Here is a 21,921-nt window from a genome sequence, read left to right on the forward strand (position 1 = left end):
TGGTTGTATAGAAGTCTATGAGAAAATGACTCTACTTACTTTTGTAAAATAAAGTCCCATTGTCATCCACCTGAAGGGTGTGACTTTGCCTCTCTATGGGCCCCTGGACGCAGACATGCGAAAGGCCCCAACGCCTCTCCTACATGAGTAAGACAAAGAATTTATAGTTGTTTAGCCTCTTTTTGTTGCTGTTTTGTGTCTCTTTGTAGTTGTTTTATATTTCTTTGGGGTCATTTTTAATCTCTTCTTGGTTGGTATGCATCTTATTAATGACATTTTGTAGGTGTAGGTCAGGGGGCCCCTGTGCCCGATAGGTCCCGTTCAGTAATTAAATCCATGACCGCATGAGCACAAATCCTCTCTGCAAATAAAAGCGATGTTTGATTCAACATGGCTGCTTAAACGTTGAAATATGCCGAATAAAATCAATAAACAAACCAGAAAAAACTCCATTGCTTGTCTTCTTTTTACTCTTTCCAATACACTCTTAAAATCCAGGGTGATCATTAATCTCATAATATTACAAACATTTTCACATCTTCATGCCCTTATTTAAATTCAAGTGTGTGTATGTTCGCTAAATTGAGTACTTCTTTTTGCAGTTTTATTTCCAATTGTGACCGATGGTCAAATGAAGTAATATTAGTGTAGCCGAGGGTTTATGTTGCGCCTATACTTTAGGATAATAATAAAACAATAACCACGGGGCTCCGTATTCAGGGCCAAGATGGCAGCCACTTTATTCCTTCTCACACTCTACTTCAGAACCTCTTTCCTCTCTCTCTCCTTCCGTCTCCTCCTTCACAATAAAAGCACAAAACCCATACACAGGAACACTGCTTCACATACTCAACGTAATAGCTTACGTTGGATAGCAGAATGATCTCAAATGGAATATCTGCAGATGATGCACAAAACCAGGAAGCAGATGAGAAAAGCCACTGTTTGATTTGAGGGTTAATTTGTGTTAAAGTACAATGAACCAAAAAAATTTAAATAATTCAGATTTGTCACTCTAATTTCATAATCAGTGATGGAAAGTACAATTTTAAGATACTTATACTTTACTTGAGCGTTTAAATTTTCTTCAACTCCACTAGTCAGAGGAAAATATTGTACTTTTTACTTTGCTATATTTTATTTAATAACTTTAGTTACTTTGCAGATTCCGATAAAAATACAAAATATAATCAACAAATAAATTATTATTTATTATTACAGGTTAAGAGTTCCCAAGCTTAAAGTCAGGAACAAATTAATGCACCAATAATTAGATATTATTCTGAAATGGGACATTCTACATAAGTACTTCTACTTTTGGTACATTTTAATGCTAATACTTTTGTGCTTTTACTGAGGTTTGTTTTTTTTGTGACGGAAATGGGCTTCCATAGTTTTTGTTTTTATTAAAGTAAAATATTTGAGTACTTTATTACGGAAGCCGAGAATGGCCATTCTATAAACATTTTAACGCCATTATCTCGAGATCACAAGTAAATGAATGCGTAATCTCGAGGAAAACAACAGGTGGCACTGAGAGGATGATAATTTAATTCATAAATGTTTCAAATTAAACTTTATTTGTATGCAATTTTCCAATTTACTGCTTCCGCAACCGTTCCAGTAGAATTGGGAGTGAGTCATCTTCCCAACATACGATCTTCGGCGGTGACGTCGCGGCAGGATGGGGCGGGCGGAGCGGTTCTTACGCGCCGGGAGATTCGATCCCTGACCGCGGGTCCTGACTGCATTTACCCTCCCTTTGATTTGTGTCTTGTGTCCGTGGAGTCATGTTATTACTCTGCGTGGTCTTCCAGAGCTGGATCGGCAGCTGTTAAACCTTCACTTCCATACAGGTAACGAGGAGTGTCTGCTTCTCTCCGCAGCTGCTGCTACAGTCCGAGGAGCTAGCTAACCAGCTAACTAGCTAGCCGCGCTAAAACACCAAGCGGACCCGTTTTGTTACGCGTATTTTCAATGAAAACACCACATTTTATATAGCTATATAGTCATGTATCGACTTTAATATATGTCTAATTTAAGGTATTAAAAACAGCTTCACAACCACACAAACGCTAAACTAAGTTAGCTCAAGCGTCCGTGGTTACCCAGGGCACCAGAACGGAGAGAATCGGATTATTATTATTATTATTAATATGTCTGTGTTGTTCTATAACGTTGCTAATGTGCGCGACAAAGAAGCTTAATCAAGTAAAGTTCATTAAAGTATGAATTGAGTAGAAGTAGCTGCTGTCCGCTTCTGTTTTTACTTGGAGGCCCCGGAGGAGACCCCGGTCTCTAGTGCGGCGCTTAGCCGCAAAAGGCATCACAACGTCAAGTATTAGCCCTCGCATACAACGGGTAGATAATTACACTTAAACGGTAATTTATTGGACAGTTGACAGTCAGAGGCGTCTGTACTTCGGTTAGCTGGCTAATTAGCACAACATACAGATTATTAATAATAATAATAATAATAACTTTATTTATAGAGCACCTTTAAAAACAGTTTACAAAGTGCTTTGATAGACAAAGTAGCAAAAACAAGACAATAATAATAACAAATATCAGTGAGACAGTCAATATGATAAAAATAAGATTAAAAAATATATATATATATTTCGTAAAATAATTTTGGAAAATCAACAAATAAAAATAAAACAGAAAAGCGACGACATCACATAAAAGCCAGTCTGTAAAAATATGTTCAAATAAGTAATAAACAGTAAAGAATATTAAAAAAGTAAAAAATCCACAATAACTAAAATATTATATATACAGACAGAATCATTTTTTTGTGTTTTGAATTGAATTGAAACCATCAGACCTGTGTCTTTTTCCACTGTTCTGACGTGCAGATGGAGGCGATGGAGGTGGACTCCCCAGGAGAGGTGCAGAGAGGAGGAGGAGGAGGAGGAGGCAGCAGCAGACAGCGTGCGGTTAATGCTGCAGCAGCAGCAGCGGTTGCCAACGAGCCACACGTCATCTCAGACTCCGGCAGCAGCACCGAGGTGGACGAGGACGATGACGAAGACAATGAAGGGCGACGGACGGCAGCTCGTGCGCCGCCCAGGCTTCCTGCCACCTGGGCGTTCAGTCAGAGAGCCGTGGGCGGCTCTGCAGCCGCACATTCAGCTGCTCAGGGGGCGCCCATACGGAGGAGACTCAGGTACCCAGAACCAATGCACAAAGAAGGCTTTATTCAAGGACTCAAGCATCATGATGTAAACACACTTCAGTTCCTCGGGTCTCTTCTCAGCAGCTGTTCCGTGTCCTCCTGAGATGGTGTGTGTGTGTGTGTGTGTGTGTGTGCGTGTGCGTGTGCGTGCGTGCGTGTGCGCGCTCCTGCAGACACGGCCTCAGGGTGCACTACCCCAGCCAGACTGCAGCGCCCTCCAGAGGATTTCCAGACTTCCTGCTCCGGGCGCCGGCTGCCAGCGTGGCCGAGCCAGAGTCTGGCAGCACCACCGAGGTCAGCGATTCTGACGATGAGGATGAGGAGGTTGGGCGTGAAGAAGGCCCGCCTGCCGCTCCGGGGCCTGTCGACCTGACGCCGCCTGCTGGTCCTCGACTCAACGCCTCCGTCCAACACACACGACCACAGGAGGCCGGCCCGACCAGTGAGTCTGACCGGCGTTCACTTTACGGTGCTCACTGGTTTAACAGTCTCTCTGTTGTGTTCTGAGAGTCCGGTTTTCTTTTTTTAATTTCATCTGTGTTCAGACTCCAGAACAGCTGCAGATGGCGAGAGGAAAGAATCTCAAAACCAGAACGTCCAGGTAATGTTCACACCTCTTCCAACACTCACTGAAAAGTGAAGTCAAAGCTTCATGTGTTAAAGCTGTATTCTCTCTAATGTCCACCAGGGGGCGACTCCTCTGGTTGCATAGAAGTCTATGAGAAAATGACTCTACTTCTCTCTTGATTTATTACCTCAGTAAACATTGTAAACATGAGTTTATGGTCTCAATCTCTAGTTTCAAGTCTTCTTCAATACAGCATGATGTTCATTTAGTACATTATGGTCCATTTAGAGTCAAACAGACCATAAAGCAGGGGATGCTTTAGGGCGGGGCTACACAGTGATTGACAGGTCGCTACCAGACAGGTATACGTGACTCCACTCTCTCCTCCTCAGTCCAAATATGGTCACTTCCTGTTCACTGGTTGCAAAAAAAACAAGATGGCGACGGCCAAAATGCCGAACTCGAGGCTCCAAAACATCAGTCCACAAACGAATGACGTCACGACGACTACGTCCACCTCTTATAAACAGTCTGTGTTTGCCTCACAAGCATCAAGACAGAGGAGAACATGTTGTAAAATCCTGTTTGTGAGCCTGCAAACATTAACATCTTGTTAGTATTTAATCTCCTCACCTGTACCTGCTGAAGAGCCAACATTTTCATTCTCATTTTGAATCTGTAGCTTCGGTGTTTTGGTGTCCGCGTAGCTCACACCTCTTTAATCACGTCCGCCTCCAGCCGGTTCCCGTGGCCTCGGCGTCCGTCCAGCCGTCTCAACCGGAAGAGGGCGAAGGCGACATCTGCTCCATATGCTTCGAGGCGTGGACGACGGCGGGCGAGCACCGGCTGTCCGCTCTGCGCTGCGGACACCTCTTCGGCTTCACCTGCATCCAGCGCTGGGTGAAGGCTCAGGGCCCGTCTGCTAAATGTCCACAGGTCAGTGACCTTACTGTATTTGAAAAGCTCCTCCACCACTGTGTCTTTTCCTGCATGTCACATATTTGTTTGTTTCTCTTCAGTGCAACAAGAAGGCGAAGCGTTCAGACATCGTTCTGCTCTACGCTCCGAAGCTGAGAGCGCTCGACAACTCTGAGCAAGAGAGCTTAAAGAAGTGAGTGAAGTCTCGTAGATATCAGCAAAGGTTCATCGAGTCCATGTGAAGGTCAACAGCCGTCTCCTGAACCATTTCAAATGTTGGGAAAGGTTTTGTGCTTCATGTACGAATGAAAGTCACTGATCCAAACGTTAAGTTGTTTAAAAACCAGCTCAGTTTAGTGGTGAGCTGTGACTGTCGCTGTCATGTTTCCCCCTGAGGCCAACGATGGTCACAGCAGCTTCTAGCCCCACGTTTAATAACCTCGACTGATCTGTTGTTGCTCACGTAAAGAACACGACGTGAGCAGATATGTTTCATCCACAAGCTGCCTTCAAGTTGTCAGCAAGATTTATTGATTGTGTCTCTCTCTCTGTGTGTGCGTGCGCAGGTCTCTGGAGCAGGAGCAGTCTCTGAGGAGGAAGGCTGAACTGGAGTCGGCTCAGTACAAACTGAAACTGCAGGTCGTCACCAACAAATACGGACAAGCACAACAAGAGCTGCAGGTATCTGAAGAATGTTTTAACGTTTAGGTTTAATTGATTTTTAGTTTGTTCTCGTAATTAAAGCAACTCTTCCTCGTGGGTTGAAAAGTCACACAACGTATTTATTTCAGACCTTTTAACAATTAAGTTCATATTTTCTTTATTGGTAGCAAAGAGACCAGGTACCTCCATTACATCTGGATCACATGAGGGGTTTATGGAGTTTTATTGACTAGATCATAACGGTAATTAAATTAGTTAATTAATTCACATGAAAGTCAAATTTAAAATCCTTTAAAAATATATTTTTGTATTTTTTTTAAATGTAAATACTTACACACCGAATAATAATAATCATGAATTACCACATTACTTAATATAAAAGTAATGTTGCAGCCTTTCATCTTTATTTGTGTCAGAATTAAAGTGTACTTGACCGTATTAAAACAACTAATAATGATACATTTATTTAGTGCTTCTAACGCACTACATGAAAAGAGAATCAGTGAAAGCAACAATATAAACGGAGCAAAACAAATTGCACGCTTTAGTAAGTTAATGGTTAAAAAAGCTGCAAAAATAATACAAATCAAATAATATTAATATATTAATTAATATTAGCATTTTCATTGCTTTGTCTTCGGTTTATAAATAGATTATTGCATTTTAAAATCAAAACTTTAAGTCGCTTTACATTTTATTCCCACCTGTTTCTATTTCAGGGATTTACTTAAAATGCATAATTAACTGGTGAAGATCCGGCACGTTCTGGACCCGTAGATTTAAGGAGCAGAGTGTTTCTCTCTTGTAGTCACAGATGAATGAAACCTCATTTCCTCTCGTCTGTGTAGGAGCTGAGGACTCTGATGGCTCAGGCCGGCAGGAGCTCGCTCTCCTCTTCCTCCTCCTCGTCGTCCTCTGCGTCGAGCTCGCTCCTCCTCCTCGGCGTGTCCCAGCGGGCGGGCGGCTCCAGGACGGCCCAGTACGGCTTCTCCAAGGCGGTGCTGGTGTCTCAGGCCGGAGGCTCCAGGGTTCTGTCCTACTGCGGAGCTCTGAGCTGCCTGCTGGCCTCGCAGCCTTCGCCTCACGCTACGCTGGTTCCCGGTGAGATGCCGTTACTTCCTGTTTGTGATCCGCCAGCAGACTGAAGGAGGCCGAGTTTAATCCAGTCAGTCCAGAGCCACATGGCTGGACTTCAGTCTAATAACACTCCTACAGTAGTGGAAGAAGTTTGAGCGATATTGATTCTTTTAGACTAAAACGCGTCCACAGCCGTGACGGAGCTGTTCTTCCACCTTCTCAGTCTCACGCTCTCTCTGGTTTTCCTCCCTCGTCTCCTCTGTCCAGGTTGTGGTGTGAAGAAGGTGAGCGTGGTCAACATGAAGGCGAGTCAGTACGTCCCCATCCACAGCAAACAGATCCGAGGTCTGTCCTTCAACAGACAGAACGACAGCCTGCTGCTGTCGGCCGCTCTGGACAACACCATCAAACTGACCAGGTACATGATGATGTCGTCGCGTAATGAAAGGACTCCTCACACGTGTGACCCTCGGATCAATGACACAGTTTATGATTAACCATCAGAGTGTAAATAAAGTGTTACTGACTCAGTAGAACATGTGTTCCTAGTCTCTGATCTCTGATCATGTTTCTTTGTAAACAACCAATCAGTGTTTAAAGCAACAGGAGGAGAGCTAGTAACGTTAGCAGCACCGCTAACGGCTAACCAACAGGAGGAGAGCTAGTAACGTTAGCAGCACCGCTAACGGCTAACCAACAGGAGGAGAGCTAGTAACGTTAGCAGCACCGCTAACGGCTAACCAACGGAGGTTCACTTCAGTTACATTATGATGCCTTCAGGCTCTGCTCAGTGAACATGAGTACTAGCTGAAGGTACATTATTGTGTGTGTGTGTGTGTGTGTGTCAGTCTGCTGACCAACACGGTGGTTCAGACCTACAACGCGGGTAAACCCGTGTGGAGCTGCTGCTGGTGTTTGGACAACAGCAACTACGTCTACGCAGGTCTGAGCAACGGCTCCGTGCTCGTCTACGACACCAGAGACACCAGCACACACGTCCAGGAGCTGCAGCCGCTACGCTCCAGGTACACACACTGTAATCATCTGTAAACTCGTATCTCATATTCATGGACTACTTTATTACCTTTATATGAGTCCTGTAAAGACAGAAGTATTAGATGTATTATAAAGGTTGAATGTCCTGTAAACTATTTGATTTGGCTGCAAAATATTTCCTCAAATGTAGATTTTTAACACTTCCTGTTTCTGAAAGCATCTAATAATGTTACTGGTCTGGTTCAAATACTTTTTAATCAAGAAATCGCATGATGCCAGAGGAATCGGTCGTCTGTGGATTTAAAGGACAATCAACCACAGTTTGTGTATGTGTGCGTGCGTCTCCCCCGCAGGTGTCCTGTGGCGTCCCTGTGCTACGTCCCGCGGGCGGCCTCCAGCCCGTTCCCGTGCGGCGGGGTGATCGCCGGCTCCCTGGAGGGCGCCTGCTTCTGGGAGCAGGTCAACGAGACCACGTACAGGCCGCACATGCTGCCGCTGGAGTCAGCCGGCTGCACCGACATCCAGGTGGAGACGGAGAGCCGACACTGCCTGGTCACCTACAGGCCAGGTGAGACACACACACACACACACACACACACAGACGGTAAAAGAAAATGCTGCATTGTAAAAATTGTCCCTCCCCAGGCCGCTCCAACCCGTCCCTGCGCTGCGTCCTCATGGCTCTCACCAGGACCCCCCAGCAGGACTCCAGTCAGCTGCCCTCCTGCTCCTGCTCTCCCGTCCAGACGTTCAGCGCCGGCTCGTCCTGCAAGCTGCTCACCAAGAACGCCGTCTTCAGGAGTCCAGACGGAGGAGGAACGCTGGTCTGTGCCGGGGACGAGGCGTCCAACTCCACCATGGTCAGTCGGGGGGGGTTATATGAATATACTTATTGTTTAAAGAATGGAAAGTAAGTGTGAAATAAATGTATTTATTGTGATTTTAAAGTACATTTAATGATGTATTTCATGTGTTTAATGGTTTCTTTTTCATTTGAAAGAGACACGAGTTGCTGAATATCTTTCTTCCTCTTCTTCTCCCTCCTCCTCCTGTCCCTCCTCTTCCTCTTCTTCCTCCTCCTCCTCCTCTCCCCCCCAGGTGTGGGATGCCTCCAGTGGTTCTCTGCTCCAAAAGCTCCCTGCTGACCTCCCTGTGTTGGACATCAGTCCGTTCTCAGTGAATGGAGAACACTTCCTGGCGTCGCTGACGGAGAAGATGCTGAAGCTCTACAGGTGGGAGTGAACGAGGAAGGACTCTTCTCTCTCCTCCTCTCCCTCAGACCAGACAATAACACACACACACAAGGAGAGGACGCCGTCTGTGTGGAAAATAAAATGCTGCTCAACTTTTATCTGTGCAGCTGCTAAAGGACGATAAACAGCTGATAACTGACGGATCGACCCGAGGAAACAAAACATTTCATCTTTTTAGTTTTATCTTTTTTTATTTGAAGTTACTGCTCGTCTGGTGACCTTTGACCTGCACAGAGAGCCAGACGCAGCCAGGTCGTGATGACTGGTCACACTGGGACGTTGTGTCTCCTGCAGAAAGTTTACACGAGTCAAAGGTCAAGTTCAGTGTTCAGATCTTCATCTCAGCTGCTCAAGAAGTCTGACGGAGGAAAAGTGTGTGTGTGTGTGTGTGTGTGTGTGTGTGTGTGTGTGTGTGTGTGTGTGTGTGTGAGTGAGTGAGATGTATTTTTTCCTCCTACTTCTCCACTCAGCCGTTGATCTTCATTTGTTTCTGTAAAGTGTTAAAATGAATCCATCACAGTGAACATCAAGTCTAACTTTTAATCATCAGTTAAACTTCTACATTAATAAACAAACTGTTTGGATTTAAAACGCATGATGAAAAATGATCACGTCTTTTACGACCTTCTAGTCTACAAAAAAAAAATTCTCTTCTTCCCCCTGATCTCTTGTCGTCCTCTCTCTCTCCTCCTCTCCTTCCTGTTCTTCTCCTTCCACCACCTGTCCCTCCTCCTCTCTCTTAGTTTAATCTCTGATCTCTGGTCTGAGTAGATTATATTTCTGCATTTAAACACATTTGTTTATTGGCAGCACTGATTTTATGTCTAATCCACACAAACAGTCCTCAGCGTGGATATCGTTGAGATGTTTCAGGTCATTAATACATGATGTCTCTATTACACCGTTTGTCCACCAGAGGGCGCTGAAGCTGCTAAATGTCTAGTTTATAAAACAAGTTAAAGGCTCTTTATTGCCTTTTAAAGGAGTCCTTCTGGGCTCAAATCAAAATGTTTCTGAAGACGAGTTCACTGTGATGGAGTCTGTTCAATCGATTTTAAAACTATAAAGAAATTAAGTTAAATGTGTGCTTTGAAAAACAAACCACAGCAGCATTTAAACTGGTTCAATAGATTACCACTGGTTTAACTACAGCTACTGACTGAACTGTTGTTTCTCCTGTTCTTTGTTGTTGCAATACTCATTGTGGCCACAAGAGGCTGAAGTTCACCATTTCAAGTTCTACGAGGACTTTCTAACAGCTTAAGCCCCGAGTGTTTGGAGTGCAGTTAAAACTCACCTGGAAGTTTTTAGTCTCATTAACTTGTTAGAAGAGTTGCACTTCGGCCTCTTGTGGCTGAAATCAGTATTACAACGACAAACAGAAATAGTTTTTTTAAGTTATGGAGTAAAATCATTTCAGATCAGGGGTTAGGGTTGACCTTTTTATTTTCTGTGTGTCCTCTCAGGGCTTCCGTAGACTTGAATGGTCGATAGATGATAGAAGGTTTGTGTTTGTTCAGGAAGTTAATTAGAAGCATTCAAAGATGCTTTGAGATTTGAGTCTAATCCGGTCACACAACTGAAGTTTGGGATGTCTGAGCGACCCTGAATCCACCACGAACAGAAAAATGATCTAAAATGATCAGGTAGCTTCACTTTGACATGTATCAAAATGTCAGTGATTTGTAGTTTTTTGGGTTAAAACATGAAACAGAGATAATCCCGTCTCGGCTAGTCAAAGATTCCAGAATGCAGATGAAAGGTTCTCCCGGTTATCTCCATGTTGTGTTTTCCTCTTAACTTCCCTCTGAACCTGAACATTAAGTGCCAAAGGACTCTGCTGTCTGTTGTACAGTTTTACTTTCCTTGTATTCGTTCTAAAGGAAGTTGTATATATGTATACATGTATATTTGCTACCAACTGTAACTGTTTGTGTACGAATTCAAAGTTAATAAAATGACGAGATATTTTTAATGAAAGTCGACTGTTTGATGTTAAACGTGAATCACCAACGGTACGAAAACAGTTATGATGTTTTAGGAAATAGAATAAGAAGTAAGTTTAAGTTTAAAAGCTATTTTTGTACTTCTGTTTTTAAATGACGTCATTTAAAGGGCCAGTGCGAAGGATTTGGTGACATCTAGTGGTGAGGTTGCAGAATGCGACCGACGAGTTCACTCACTGCTGCCTTCAGGACAACGGAACCAGAGTTATATTATCAGTTAATCACGATAACTAGTTTATAAAAGGTCCGATTGATCCTCTACTCTGTACATAATCATTTTATGAGCCGTGTGTTTATTATGTGTTTATAGAAAATAAACGAACATTCAGGTTTAAATTAATATCAAACAGCTTCTCTGTTATCGTTTCTGATCAATAATAAGAATATAAACAATACGAAGAATAATACAAATAAAGTTGTATTTAAGAATAATTCAAAGAAAAATAAATTAAATAATAACAGAAGAAAAACTACTCTGGTGCTTGTTTTAACTTGTTTTACTCGAGCGTTCTCACTTTAAAATGTCTGAAGCAGACATGAATAAAATGATCAGAATTTATTTTACATCATTATAAACTGAATGTCTTTGGATCTTGGAACATTTGAAGGAGTCAAAAAAGTGATTTAATAAATAAAAATAAAAGATTCATTAAAAATAGTTATAGTGGCAGTATGAAGTACAAAGTATAAAGTACAATACTATTTCACAGGTAAGTAAGACGTTCTAGTCCAGCTGATAGATAGATATCAGCAGTGGCGGCTGGTCAATAGAGGGCGCGAGGGCGCCGCCCCACCTTGAGCCACAACAAATAAAATAAATAATAATAATAAACTATACAAATTGTAAATATTTGTGTTTTTGAAATATGGAATCACCCAGTAATATGTGTAAAATATGATATCTGCGGTAAACAATATATTGGCTGCTATTTATTTATTTTAATGACAAAGAACCATTTTGATATGAACCTTTACATTTGCTATTAAAGAACAAATGGGTAGTTTCTGTGTATAAATACACTTTTCATGTCATAGATCAGTTTGTAAATCACTTTAAACATATTTGTTATTGCTATAATGACACTTTGTACATTTAATCCGTAATTATTACATGTATTGTGTGTAGTTAGCTCCATCAACACTAACTACTGAGACGCTTTATTATTAAAATATACATTTGTGGTTTCTTTGGTTAAATGAAAAAAAAAGAGTTTTGTAGAAAAGTATATTTATGTACTTAGTTACTTTCCACCATGGCTCTCACTGTGAACCCACACGCGCTCATGAATTATTCATGAGCTGTCGACGGTAAAAGAAAAAAGAACGTCCGCAACTTTCCTTCTAGTGCCCATTTCTCCCACCGCCCCTGAACGCAGCAGCAGGCTGACTGTGCTCTGTGAAGATGGCGGACTGTCTACGTGTTCCTCTTCTTCTCCTGCTTTGGATCTTCTGCATCTTGTCGTCTTTGCACCCGATTCGAGGACAAAACAACGTGATCGCCAAACTCACCGTTAATGCCGATAACGCACCGAATCATCCCGTTGTAGGTCCGGTGATCCCGGGAGGAGCCGCCGCAGAGAGGAGCCTGGTCGCCGGGGCCTCGCTGCAGAGGAGGCGCTCTACCGGCTGGAAGTTGTCCGAGGAGGCGGTGTGCAGGGACGACCTGAGCCGGCTGTGCCCCAAGCATTCGTGGAGCAACAACCTGGCGGTGCTGGAGTGTCTCCAGGACCGGAAAGAGGTACGTTTAGCGACGTGTTTCTGCAGGAGAAGAAGAAGAAGCCTGGGTGTTTCCTGCTGGAACAAACCAGCTAACTGGTAGCTGCCAACGTCACGCCAATCCCCGGTCAAAAATACAGTAATTTAACTGTAGATAAATGATGAACACATATTCAGAATCACCGGGACCCTCTCTTCTATTCGGCATGATGCAATGCACGAATGGCGTTTACTTACTTTTACAACCTGCATGTTTATGACTCGTGTCGCTGCATATTATCTTGTCTTAACACGTCTCATTGTAACCGCGTTATGTTCGAGTAACAGAACAAACAGCTCTATACCACCGATGTTAAAGATGTTTCTGTGCAACGCGTTTGAGCCGAATTCACCAGAAGACCCAGTTTAGGGTCTAGCACGAAATGTTACTCAGTTTGTTGCCAGTGATTCGACAGCGAGCTGTAACTCAGTAAAACGGGCAGTTTATCAGCGAGGTTTGGGACACACTAAAAGCGACGGTGCACCTGGACTAAGCTAGCTGCTAATTACATGTTACGATTAGCAACAACATTAGCCAACCTGCAGAACATGACGTTCAGAACCACAACTCGCACATTAAGAAGTGTTAAGACACATCGGTGACGTGGAGACTTTAGTAAAACCAGGATAGCTAAGCTGATATTAGCGTAGAGCTAACTGTGTGCTAACGTTGCTATGCTAGTAGTTGTTAGTCTCTGGGAGATGTTGGCACAGATAACGTTTCCTTTGATTATACTTCATCTAAAGCCACTTTTCTCTGACTACCAGCTATCTGAACTAGCTAGTAGTTTACTCTGTGTGTGTGTGTGTGTGTGTGTAACCTGGTTTTGACGTTCTGGTTAAACTGAGGCAGTAAACAGTTTAAACCAGTTTTATTAGCAGAGACTGGTTTTAAACGCTGTGACTTGCCTTCCTCTTCAGCAGCACGAGGAGTCACTGTGGTTGGTGTAGTGAATGTTGTCCTGACATGTTTAGGCAACACACTACCACAAGATGACGGTGAGAAAATAAAGATAAGACTCCTCCTGCTCTCAGTAACTGTCAGCGACAACTGTTTCTAACAAGTGTTAAACATTTGTTTTAAACTCTTAAAATAAATGCCGACTCGGAATACAGTTTAAACTCAAATAACATATTTAAAAAGGGGGTTCTTCTGGTTGCAGAAGAAACAAGAACATTGGCTGTAGGGCTGTAACTAATCCTTTCGTCAATATATTATCACTGATGGTGGTAAAATGTCCATCACAGACAAAGTGGTGTTTTGTTTGGCCAACAGCCCAAAAACTTGAAGATATTCTCGTTCTAACAGTTTTGATGATAGATAACGGTGAACATGTTGTCAGTTGACTAACCACTCCTTTATGTAAAGTACATTTAGATGTGAAGAGGTGTTGTTCCCTCTCCTCGGAGAGATAACCGCTGGATTTATTTCTTTTTCCACCTCAGTCCACAGGCCGTTGTTTGAGAAAGGTGGAGGACGATGACTCATTATTTACTCTAAGGCTCCATCCACACTCGCACACTTTCCTTTAAGACAGAAACGATCTCCGTCCACACGAGTGTTTCAGCATCGTTTGTGAAATGATCTCCGTCCAGACTAAAACGCATGAAACAAAGATCACGTGACTATTCACGGACACCTGTGCCGGTGTAAACAGGAAGTAGATTGGGTGCTTAGAGTAATAAAGTATTCTTTAATAATGAAAAGTTGTGTTTGATGCTTAAGGTCTTCATCTATGAACTCAAATGAACGCATTTCGTGGAAAGTTTTAGACGTTTCATTTTTCAGACAACGCTGCAGGTCTGTCACTCACTCACTCACTCACTCACAAATCAAAGTTTACTAGATGATGGATCAATAAAGGTGGCCAACACTCGTCTCTGCTGGTGTCTGAAGTGTGTGTCGTACTGGAGACATTTATGCTTTTGTTCCTTTACAGTTTCTGTGTGAACTTCACAATCGTGCAGAACAAAATAAGCCTAAAATGGAGACGTCGTAGTGTGGACATGGCACTACTACTACACAGAGGTGTTTCCAAAGCATGTCTGCAGTTGAACTTGTGATCTTTTAAGGTCACTTTGACTTTTTTTAGGCCTGTTCCAGTCTGTGTTGAGAGTTCGCCGGCTGCTCTCCTGTTCCACCCCGGCTGCCCTCCGGCTGCTCTCCGGTTCCACCCCGGCTGCTCGCTCACTTCCTTTAAGCTCATTAGCTGCTCGTCGACAGCAGAGCTGCAGCCGACAGACAGAGAGAGAGAGAGATCTCTATATCTGTATAAACGCTACAACGGGAGCTTACAGCGGCTGAGACAAGCTTTTGCTTTGTGCTCCGTTATCTGCTTACTCAAAATCACAAGTCGGCGTTCCTTCTGGTGCTGAACGTCTTCACCAAACACTCTCATTGCCAGCAGCTGCCGGAGAAACGCCAAACAGATTTTAAGAAACAAGCCTTCTGCGTGATAAAAATACGGACCGTTAGAATATTGACTTCTGAAGAGTTCAAGCATTCGAACGGTCCTCTGTGACCGTAGCCGTTTTGTAGCCTTGTGGTTGGTTTCTCCACATTTGACACACATGAAAGTGAGGAATGAGCTCAGATGACAGAAAATTAATCTGCAAATCTGAGGATTTTCTGCTTTTCTCTGTTTTTACGTTGTTGTAAATGGAGTAATATTTTCGGGTTCAGTTGGACTGTTGATGAGACAAAACTACCACCTGAAGTAGAACTGAACTGTCAATTATGTTCACAATTGATTATCTTTTTGTTAGTTTAAATTACATTTTCTTTATTATTATTACCATTTCATTTTTTTGAGGTGGTCGGAGGTATAACGGTAGTTATTATTATTTTTCTTTGTTTTCTCAGAACAAACAGCGTTTAAATGTCTTGTGTGTTTATGGTTTGTTGACGTGAATGCAGCTCCTCTCAGTGAAGCAGGTTTTAGTTTTTTGGGTGTGACGTCTCTGCAGTCCGTCCTCGGCCGCTGCTGTCGAGGTCTCAGATTAAAGAGCTGCTTTTAGACTTGTAGCATTTTTGTGTGTCTCCGGCCTTCCTGCTGGTTTGCTGTGGTTTTGTGTACGTGGTGCAGAGCCTCCAGAGAGGAGGAGGAGGTGGTGGTTCTGGAGATTGAAGGTTTTCACTCTAACCCTTCAGCCGCGTGAAGCCTCCGTCAGTCCGTCTCCGTCTCCCATGTTTTGTTTAATTGGCAATTAGCGCTTTAATGCTGCAGGATGTTCACTGTGGAACGGCAGACTTGTTGCTCTGTCTTCAGCTGCTGTTGCTGTTGAGCAACACGAGAAATGAAACCCTCAAACCCGGGCAGCGTCGGCCTTTGTAGAAGCTTTGTTGATGTCATGTTGAAACAGGAAACACAAACTGTTGCCAAAAACATATTAAAAAAAAAAAAAACACCATTGTCTAAGACGGAGCATTAAGATTCCTTTTCCCTGGAACTATAACACTCCAGAGACGACCGAGTACATTGTCTTCTACTAATGTATAATGTACTGCTACTTGGACAGAGTACTGTGTCCTCGTGATAAAGTAAAAAACAAAAACACTTCAGCTTCTCTGAAACCCTGAAGTATGCTGTCATTGTCCGAAACAAAGACTTTCATGTCAGTTTGTTACAGCCAGAAGCTGTAAAAAAATGTCTATCGCCACATTTTCATCTTTCCAATGGTCCTTGAACACAACATGTGGGACAAACGCTTCCATCAGGAAAATAAACCGAATCAAAGCTTAAACTTGTGAGTTTTCTGCTGGACTTCAGTTTGTGAACTGTTTTCTTTCTTTCTTTCTTTCTGTGTCGTCAGCGGTGCTGAAAACACACAAACATCTGTCACACACCTGACCCGAGCACTGCCCGGCCCAGATGTGTGGAGGCAAATAAAACGCACCGTGTGCAGAGACTCGAGTTAAAGTGCTTACTCAAGTCGTCCATGTTTATTTTGTATTCTTTTGATCGCCTGGTTGAGAACAGACGATGCGCTGCCTTTTCTCTTGCTTCTTGTCATCTGTGGCTCTTCTTTCTGCTCCGTGATCTTTGTGCGCCGGCTCTATTTGACCACCTCTTCCTCCTGAAGCTTTAAATTTACTTTTGAATGTATTTAAATGTGACAAACCTTCAACACACTGCCAAGTTTCTCAGTCACTAACAGCCCTGATAACAAAAATATTTGCCGCTGGTGGCAACAAAAGGCCAAGAAATGGTTGACAATGGTAACCTTCAAGACATCACCTTGGTCTCTCTGTCTCTCCGTCACTTCATGTCATTTTCTCTCTCTTCCTCTCACCCACATCCAATTATAGCTCAACCTCACGTCGGTTGTTCCCAAGACGGAACATTAATGACAGCTGATTAAGTTTCATTTATCTGCTTCTCTGAGATGAGACGGACGTCGTCACAAACACGGATCTGTAAATGTTTCAGTGTGACTGAAGTGTGTGAGAGGTGTGTCTGAATCCTCCCATTGTGTTGGATTACATCTCCAACAGCTGCTCAGTTTGACACACATGCAACTCATACAGCAGTCTGCATCTGCTTCACCTGAACAGTTCATATCCTTTTGCTACATAATCTGTGATTTCTTCCAGTTTTCATCTGTTTTTCAGAGGCTGGTTTCATCGTTTATTTGGGCTTTTAACCCTCTGAAACCCAAACTACACTGTTGATCACAGCCAGAAGCTTTAAAGACAGTCATTATCATCTGATTTTCATCTTTCCAACTGTCCTTGAACACATCATGTGTGACGGAAAACGGTTACATCAGCAAACGCAACAAAAACAAAGCTTAAAATTGTCATTATTTCATCAAAAACATTTTATTCTACAGGTCTTATTTAAAAATATCTCCCTGAATAAAGCGTTTGAAGTAACCAGATTCTGTAAAAAACATTAAATTCTGAACTCAGTGAAACTATGAAGACGTGTTCTAGTTCTCTACTTCTAGTTATCATGGATCTGTTTCCTCAGAGGAGCAGCGCTTTAGATTACAGAGGAAAATCAAGGCCACGGAGAGAAAGATGTGAGGAGCATAAAAAACGCCTTAAAACTGCTTTGTGTTCAGAGGGTTACAGCAACAGTAGGTTTGGGCTCTCGGATGCTCTGACGGAGCCGGACAGACGCCCACATGAGTCAGTCTGTGCTCTGCAGCCGTGGTGGTCCAGAGGTGGACTGAGCGCGTGCAGAGGCAGTGTTTCTCCCCGCGGGGCCAGAAGCACAGAAAAATCAAACGAAAGGCCTTTTTGCTGTCTGATCGGCGTCGGACTGACCGGCTCCGTCCACACTCACGGTGTTGACTTGGCAAAAAATACAAAAAACATGATGCTGCGTTCAGGTGCACGGTGGAAAGCACTGGAATTATAGCTTTAGTCCTCATCAACAATAACGATATACAAATCACTGTGGTATAATTTGACTGGAGCCCATAGATGAGTTTTTCTTTCTAAAAACAAACCGTGTCTCTACAGGGAACACAAAGCAGGACGAGCTGCTAATTAAACAACACACGGGAGCTGTTTTCATGTCAGAAGACTCCTGAAATATTCAGATATATACTTAGTAAAATAATAAAGGCTTTATCTGAACTCGGGTCATTTCTCCAGAACCATTTATTTGTTTTATTTCCCCTCAGTCGACCACTGAGTCAGCTCTGTGCTGTTTATAACGTCCTCAGTATGAGCTGGCTGAGACGCATTCACTGTCTGTGTGAAGAGCTTTTGTGACACTTGTGTGTAAAGTGCACTGCAAACAGAACGCATGAATATTCTCTCTCACACAGACAGAGAGAGACACACACACACACACACACACACACACACACACACACAGACACACAGACGGCCTATTTCTGGCCCGTGGTCTGGCTGCTGTGTGGTAAACAGTCAGAAACTCTTGGACCATCTGCAGAGTTGTGACACACACACAGTCGGTCATTCCTCCATTGGGAATACAGCAGTGATTTGGTTGCTCTGGTTAAAGGGGGGGGGGTTGGTCAGCAGGCATTTGACTTCCTGTCTCGACCAGCAGCAGACAGACGGGTTACCTCGGGTCAACAATGCAGGAAAATAAGAAGCTGCGTCCTGAGTCGGCGTTTCCTACTCACGACGCACCCTCCGGTTCTACAGAGTGAAGTCAAAGCTTCATCTGTTAAAGCTGCATTCTCTCTAGTGACCACCAGGGGGCGACTCCTCTGGTTGTATAGAAGTCTATGAGAAAATGACTCTACTTCTCTCTTGATTTATTACCTCAGTAAACATTGTAAACATGAGTTTATGGTCTCAATCTCTAGTTTCAAGTCTTCTTCAATACAGCATGATGTTCATTTAGTACATTATGGTCCATTTAGAGTCACACAGACCATAAAGCAGGGGATGCTTTAGGGCGGGGCTACACGGTGATTGACAGGTCTCTACCAGAGACGTATACGGCGTCTCTACGTCACTCCTCCTCAGTCCAGATATGGTCACTTCCTGTTCACTGGTTGCAAAAAACAACATGGCAGCAGCCGTAATCCAAGATGGTGACGGTGAAAAAGCCAGTGAGTGACATCACGATGACGACGTTGTCTTCTTACATAGTCTGTGGTCCTGCTGAGGGCTGGTGGGCCAAAGCTGCATCTCTTTCTAAAGGTTTCTAAACGGTTCATGATCCTGGTAGTTGGTCCTCTGCCTCTAAGAATCTATTTTATCTGTTTCTTAGTCACGGCCTCGCGTTTGAAGGCCTTTTAAATGAGACTGGTTGAACCATAATGTCTGCACCGCTGCTAGACTCAACAGGCGCCTGAACGCACCGTTACACTACAGACAAGCTTGCAATGGATTATGGGATGCACTGGCTGTGTCCTCCAACTTTACATTCCTGCACGTTTCTTACAGCCTTGAGGAACGGCAGTGTGGTACGTTTAATCTTGAATGAGAGCCGAATCGCATTCATCGACCTCTCAAAGAATCTCTGGAGAAATGCTCTGAATCCTGAAGTTACCTCCGATGTATTCTCTCTAACGTCTCCTTTCTCTCCTTCTTTTTCAGGAAACTGAGATTGCAGCCGAATGCAACCATGTAAGTGTCTCCCCTTCCCTAAAACACCACTTCCCAGCATGCACCATGTTTGCACTGCAATTCCGTGTAGTGTATGTTGAGCATAAAAGCACTGAGGAAGAGGAGGAGTTTAGTACCTACATTCACTCAAACAACCAAAATATACATTGATCCAGACATCTTCTGATTGGGTTAAATCCCAATTCAAGATCCACTTACTAGCCTTTTCTGGAGCTTTCAACCACATGACGTACAAGTTCATTAGCTGCTGCGATTTTCATCCATCTGTCTTAAATTAAAAGACTCAAAGTTCTCTCTTTAGTCTTTATCTTAAAAAAAATAGTTTGACAAAACAATCCCAACTCGAGATCCAGCAGCTCGATGGTCCAGGTAGTTTAGACTCTGCTAGTATCTGGATGGTGTGTGTGAATCCAGATGTTTTCTGTATCCTTCCTCCTCCAGCTGCTGTGGAACTACAAGCTGAACCTGACCACCGACCCAAAGTTTGAGTCCGTCGCCGTCGAGGTCTGCAAGACCACCATCTCTGAGGTCAGTCGCTGAAACCGAACCTCTACGGCTAAATTACTTCAGCAAAGAAACCTCAAACTAAACGTAGTGGTTTTAAAAAGGATGCTGCTTGTAGTTGTGTGTAGAATAACGGTGCTACTGTCTGGATTTTTGGGGCCGATCATTGATCGGTATCTGCCAACAGCGATCACTGGATCTATTCGAAGCCTTCTGTTTATCGTGTGGTATTATTTATTTATAAAACGACTCTTAAAGACTTTGTAGATTAAGTATCTAGCGTAGCATAGAGGTGCTAACATACTCTGCTAATGTTGGCTCCACTAACGTTTTAGAAACTTATCTCTCCAGGTAACGAGTATCACGATTACGAAACGTTAAACCAAAAAGCATTGAGTTTACGGAGCTGGACCATGCTACGCTATGATTGGCCAGTATGTGTTCGAGGGGCGGGACTTGGCAACAGAGCAATTGACAAATGTTTATTCTCTCTTAGAGACTATCTCTCTCTCATGAGCTGCTTTTTATGCACAGAGGTCCCTCAGTGCTGCTGTAAAGAAGATCTTTATCTTTTACACTGAACCAAATAAAGCCGGCATAATCACAACTTGGGAGCGTTAAGTGTAACACAACAGAAATGTTTGGAACGTATTTAGATTCCAGATTAAGATCTGTGTGAAGCGTCTGTATCGGTCATCAGAAAAAAGCCTCAGAAGCCAACAAAGCTTCCTGAAGCTGCTTTCTGCTCACAAACCACATCCGCCCACCAGGCTCTATACATCCGATCATCAGTCCTTCTTAGCTGTTAGCAGGTCTGTTTTAAATCGCTTTATAGTCGTAATCAAGCAATAAAAACAATGCATGAGACAAGCAGGTGTTTGTCTTGATAAGGAGTCTTAGCGGCTCTATATTAAATTAGTTATTGCTTCTTACTTAATTTCGTTCATAAATTGTGTGATAGCTCAGCATGCTTGATTTAATAATATATATGAATAACATTAATGATGAAACACACACGAAGCAAACATCTTCACCTCTCAGAACACAAACTAATTAATAAACATTTCAATGGATGTGTGTTTATGGCACATTTACTGCCTGGTTCAGTCTCAGTGTTCTTTTCAACCTTATTAGCAGCAGCTGTTATCAGAAGACGAGCTCTGATAAAGCCACTGTTCACTACCTGCTCAACGGCGGACAGACTCGGTTTGAGACCAGCTGGTGAACAAAGTGGAGCATTTAGCGGCTAAAGAGTCAGATATTTGGAGGAGGAGACCAAAAACGGAGCTAAAAGAGAGAATACTGGACTTGCATTCACCAGGTGACACAAAGACTCCAGTGGTTTAATAACCTTCCTCTGTGTCTAACATATTCACCATAACATCTTTTATTAGTGATTAATATGTCTGATGTGTGGTTGCTGATCGTTGCATTGCCCCAGAGTGGCCATATTTCTGCACACATGCAGATAGTCTACATTAATTATATTATAGTTAGTATTGTACCGTACATAGACTCCAGTGGTGGCTGCCGAGGATTGTTTTCCACTCGTGTGATCCAAACATTTCCAATAACTAAGATTTATTGAAACAAGATAAAAATTTGTGCTTTCATGTAATGAAATATTGCGCTTGAGTCCAAAAAAACCAAACATTTGCTCTCCCGCTTGCCCGCCTGTATTAACGGGGCAATTAAGCAGCAATCAAACAGCTGCAGAGATCAATTAGTCGATAGATATTTTTCAAGGCTAATTTATCCGTGTTGCACATTACAACAACACGAAGTTCATTCGGGTTATTGAAGCCGTCTGTGCTCTTCACTCAGATTAAAGAATGTGCGGCGGAGGAGCTGGGGAAGGGCTACCTGGTGTCCTGCCTGGTGGACCACCGGGCCAACATCAGCGACTACCAGTGCAACCAGTACATCACCAAGATGACCACCAT

At 43.1% G+C, this 21,921-nt stretch overlaps 2 protein-coding genes across 3 annotated transcripts in view; both read left to right on the top strand.

Moving 5' to 3' along the window:
• Window positions 1-1,683: 1,683 nt before the first annotated feature.
• Window positions 1,684-10,710, top strand: rfwd3 (ring finger and WD repeat domain 3). Its single transcript, XM_031863624.1, has 13 exons — window positions 1,684-1,856; window positions 2,859-3,169; window positions 3,352-3,620; window positions 3,724-3,779; window positions 4,485-4,682; window positions 4,766-4,857; window positions 5,231-5,345; window positions 6,176-6,428; window positions 6,672-6,822; window positions 7,253-7,429; window positions 7,754-7,968; window positions 8,046-8,260; window positions 8,499-10,710. Exons 2-13 carry the CDS (start codon window positions 2,859-2,861, stop codon window positions 8,640-8,642), a joined length of 2,196 nt encoding a protein of 731 aa, XP_031719484.1. The 5' UTR covers window positions 1,684-1,856; the 3' UTR covers window positions 8,643-10,710.
• A 1,301-nt stretch (window positions 10,711-12,011) lies between these two features.
• Window positions 12,012-21,921, top strand: part of glg1a (golgi glycoprotein 1a) — a 27,266-nt gene continuing 17,356 nt past the window's right edge. Inside the window, exons 1-4 of one of the 2 annotated variants that reach the window (XM_031863113.1) lie at window positions 12,012-12,397; window positions 19,445-19,474; window positions 19,916-20,002; window positions 21,803-21,921. The exon at window positions 21,803-21,921 is cut by the window's right edge and continues 97 nt beyond it. In XM_031863113.1, coding sequence (XP_031718973.1) covers window positions 12,062-12,397; window positions 19,445-19,474; window positions 19,916-20,002; window positions 21,803-21,921 — 572 coding nt within the window. In that variant the 5' untranslated portion in view covers window positions 12,012-12,061. The remainder of the gene's footprint in view (window positions 12,398-19,444; window positions 19,475-19,915; window positions 20,003-21,802) is intronic. The other variant, XM_031863122.1, reaches the window with a different exon arrangement.

Source organism: Anarrhichthys ocellatus, unplaced genomic scaffold (assembly GCF_004355925.1).
Source record: "Anarrhichthys ocellatus isolate YVR2014 unplaced genomic scaffold, GSC_Weel_1.0 scaffold2, whole genome shotgun sequence".
Lineage (NCBI taxonomy): Eukaryota > Metazoa > Chordata > Actinopteri > Perciformes > Anarhichadidae > Anarrhichthys > Anarrhichthys ocellatus.

What these genes read in the sequence shown, in the direction of transcription:
- rfwd3 (XM_031863624.1), top strand. Translation starts at nt 2,859, where the DNA reads ATGGAGGCGATGGAGGTGGACTCCCCAGGAGAGGTGCAGAGAGGAGGA. An exon ending in CCCATACGGAGGAGACTCAG is followed by an intron (nt 3,170 to 3,351) that starts GTACCCAGAACC and finishes GCGCTCCTGCAG; the next exon opens with ACACGGCCTCAGGGTGCACT. An exon ending in TCACGCTACGCTGGTTCCCG is followed by an intron (nt 6,429 to 6,671) that starts GTGAGATGCCGT and finishes TCCTCTGTCCAG; the next exon opens with GTTGTGGTGTGAAGAAGGTG.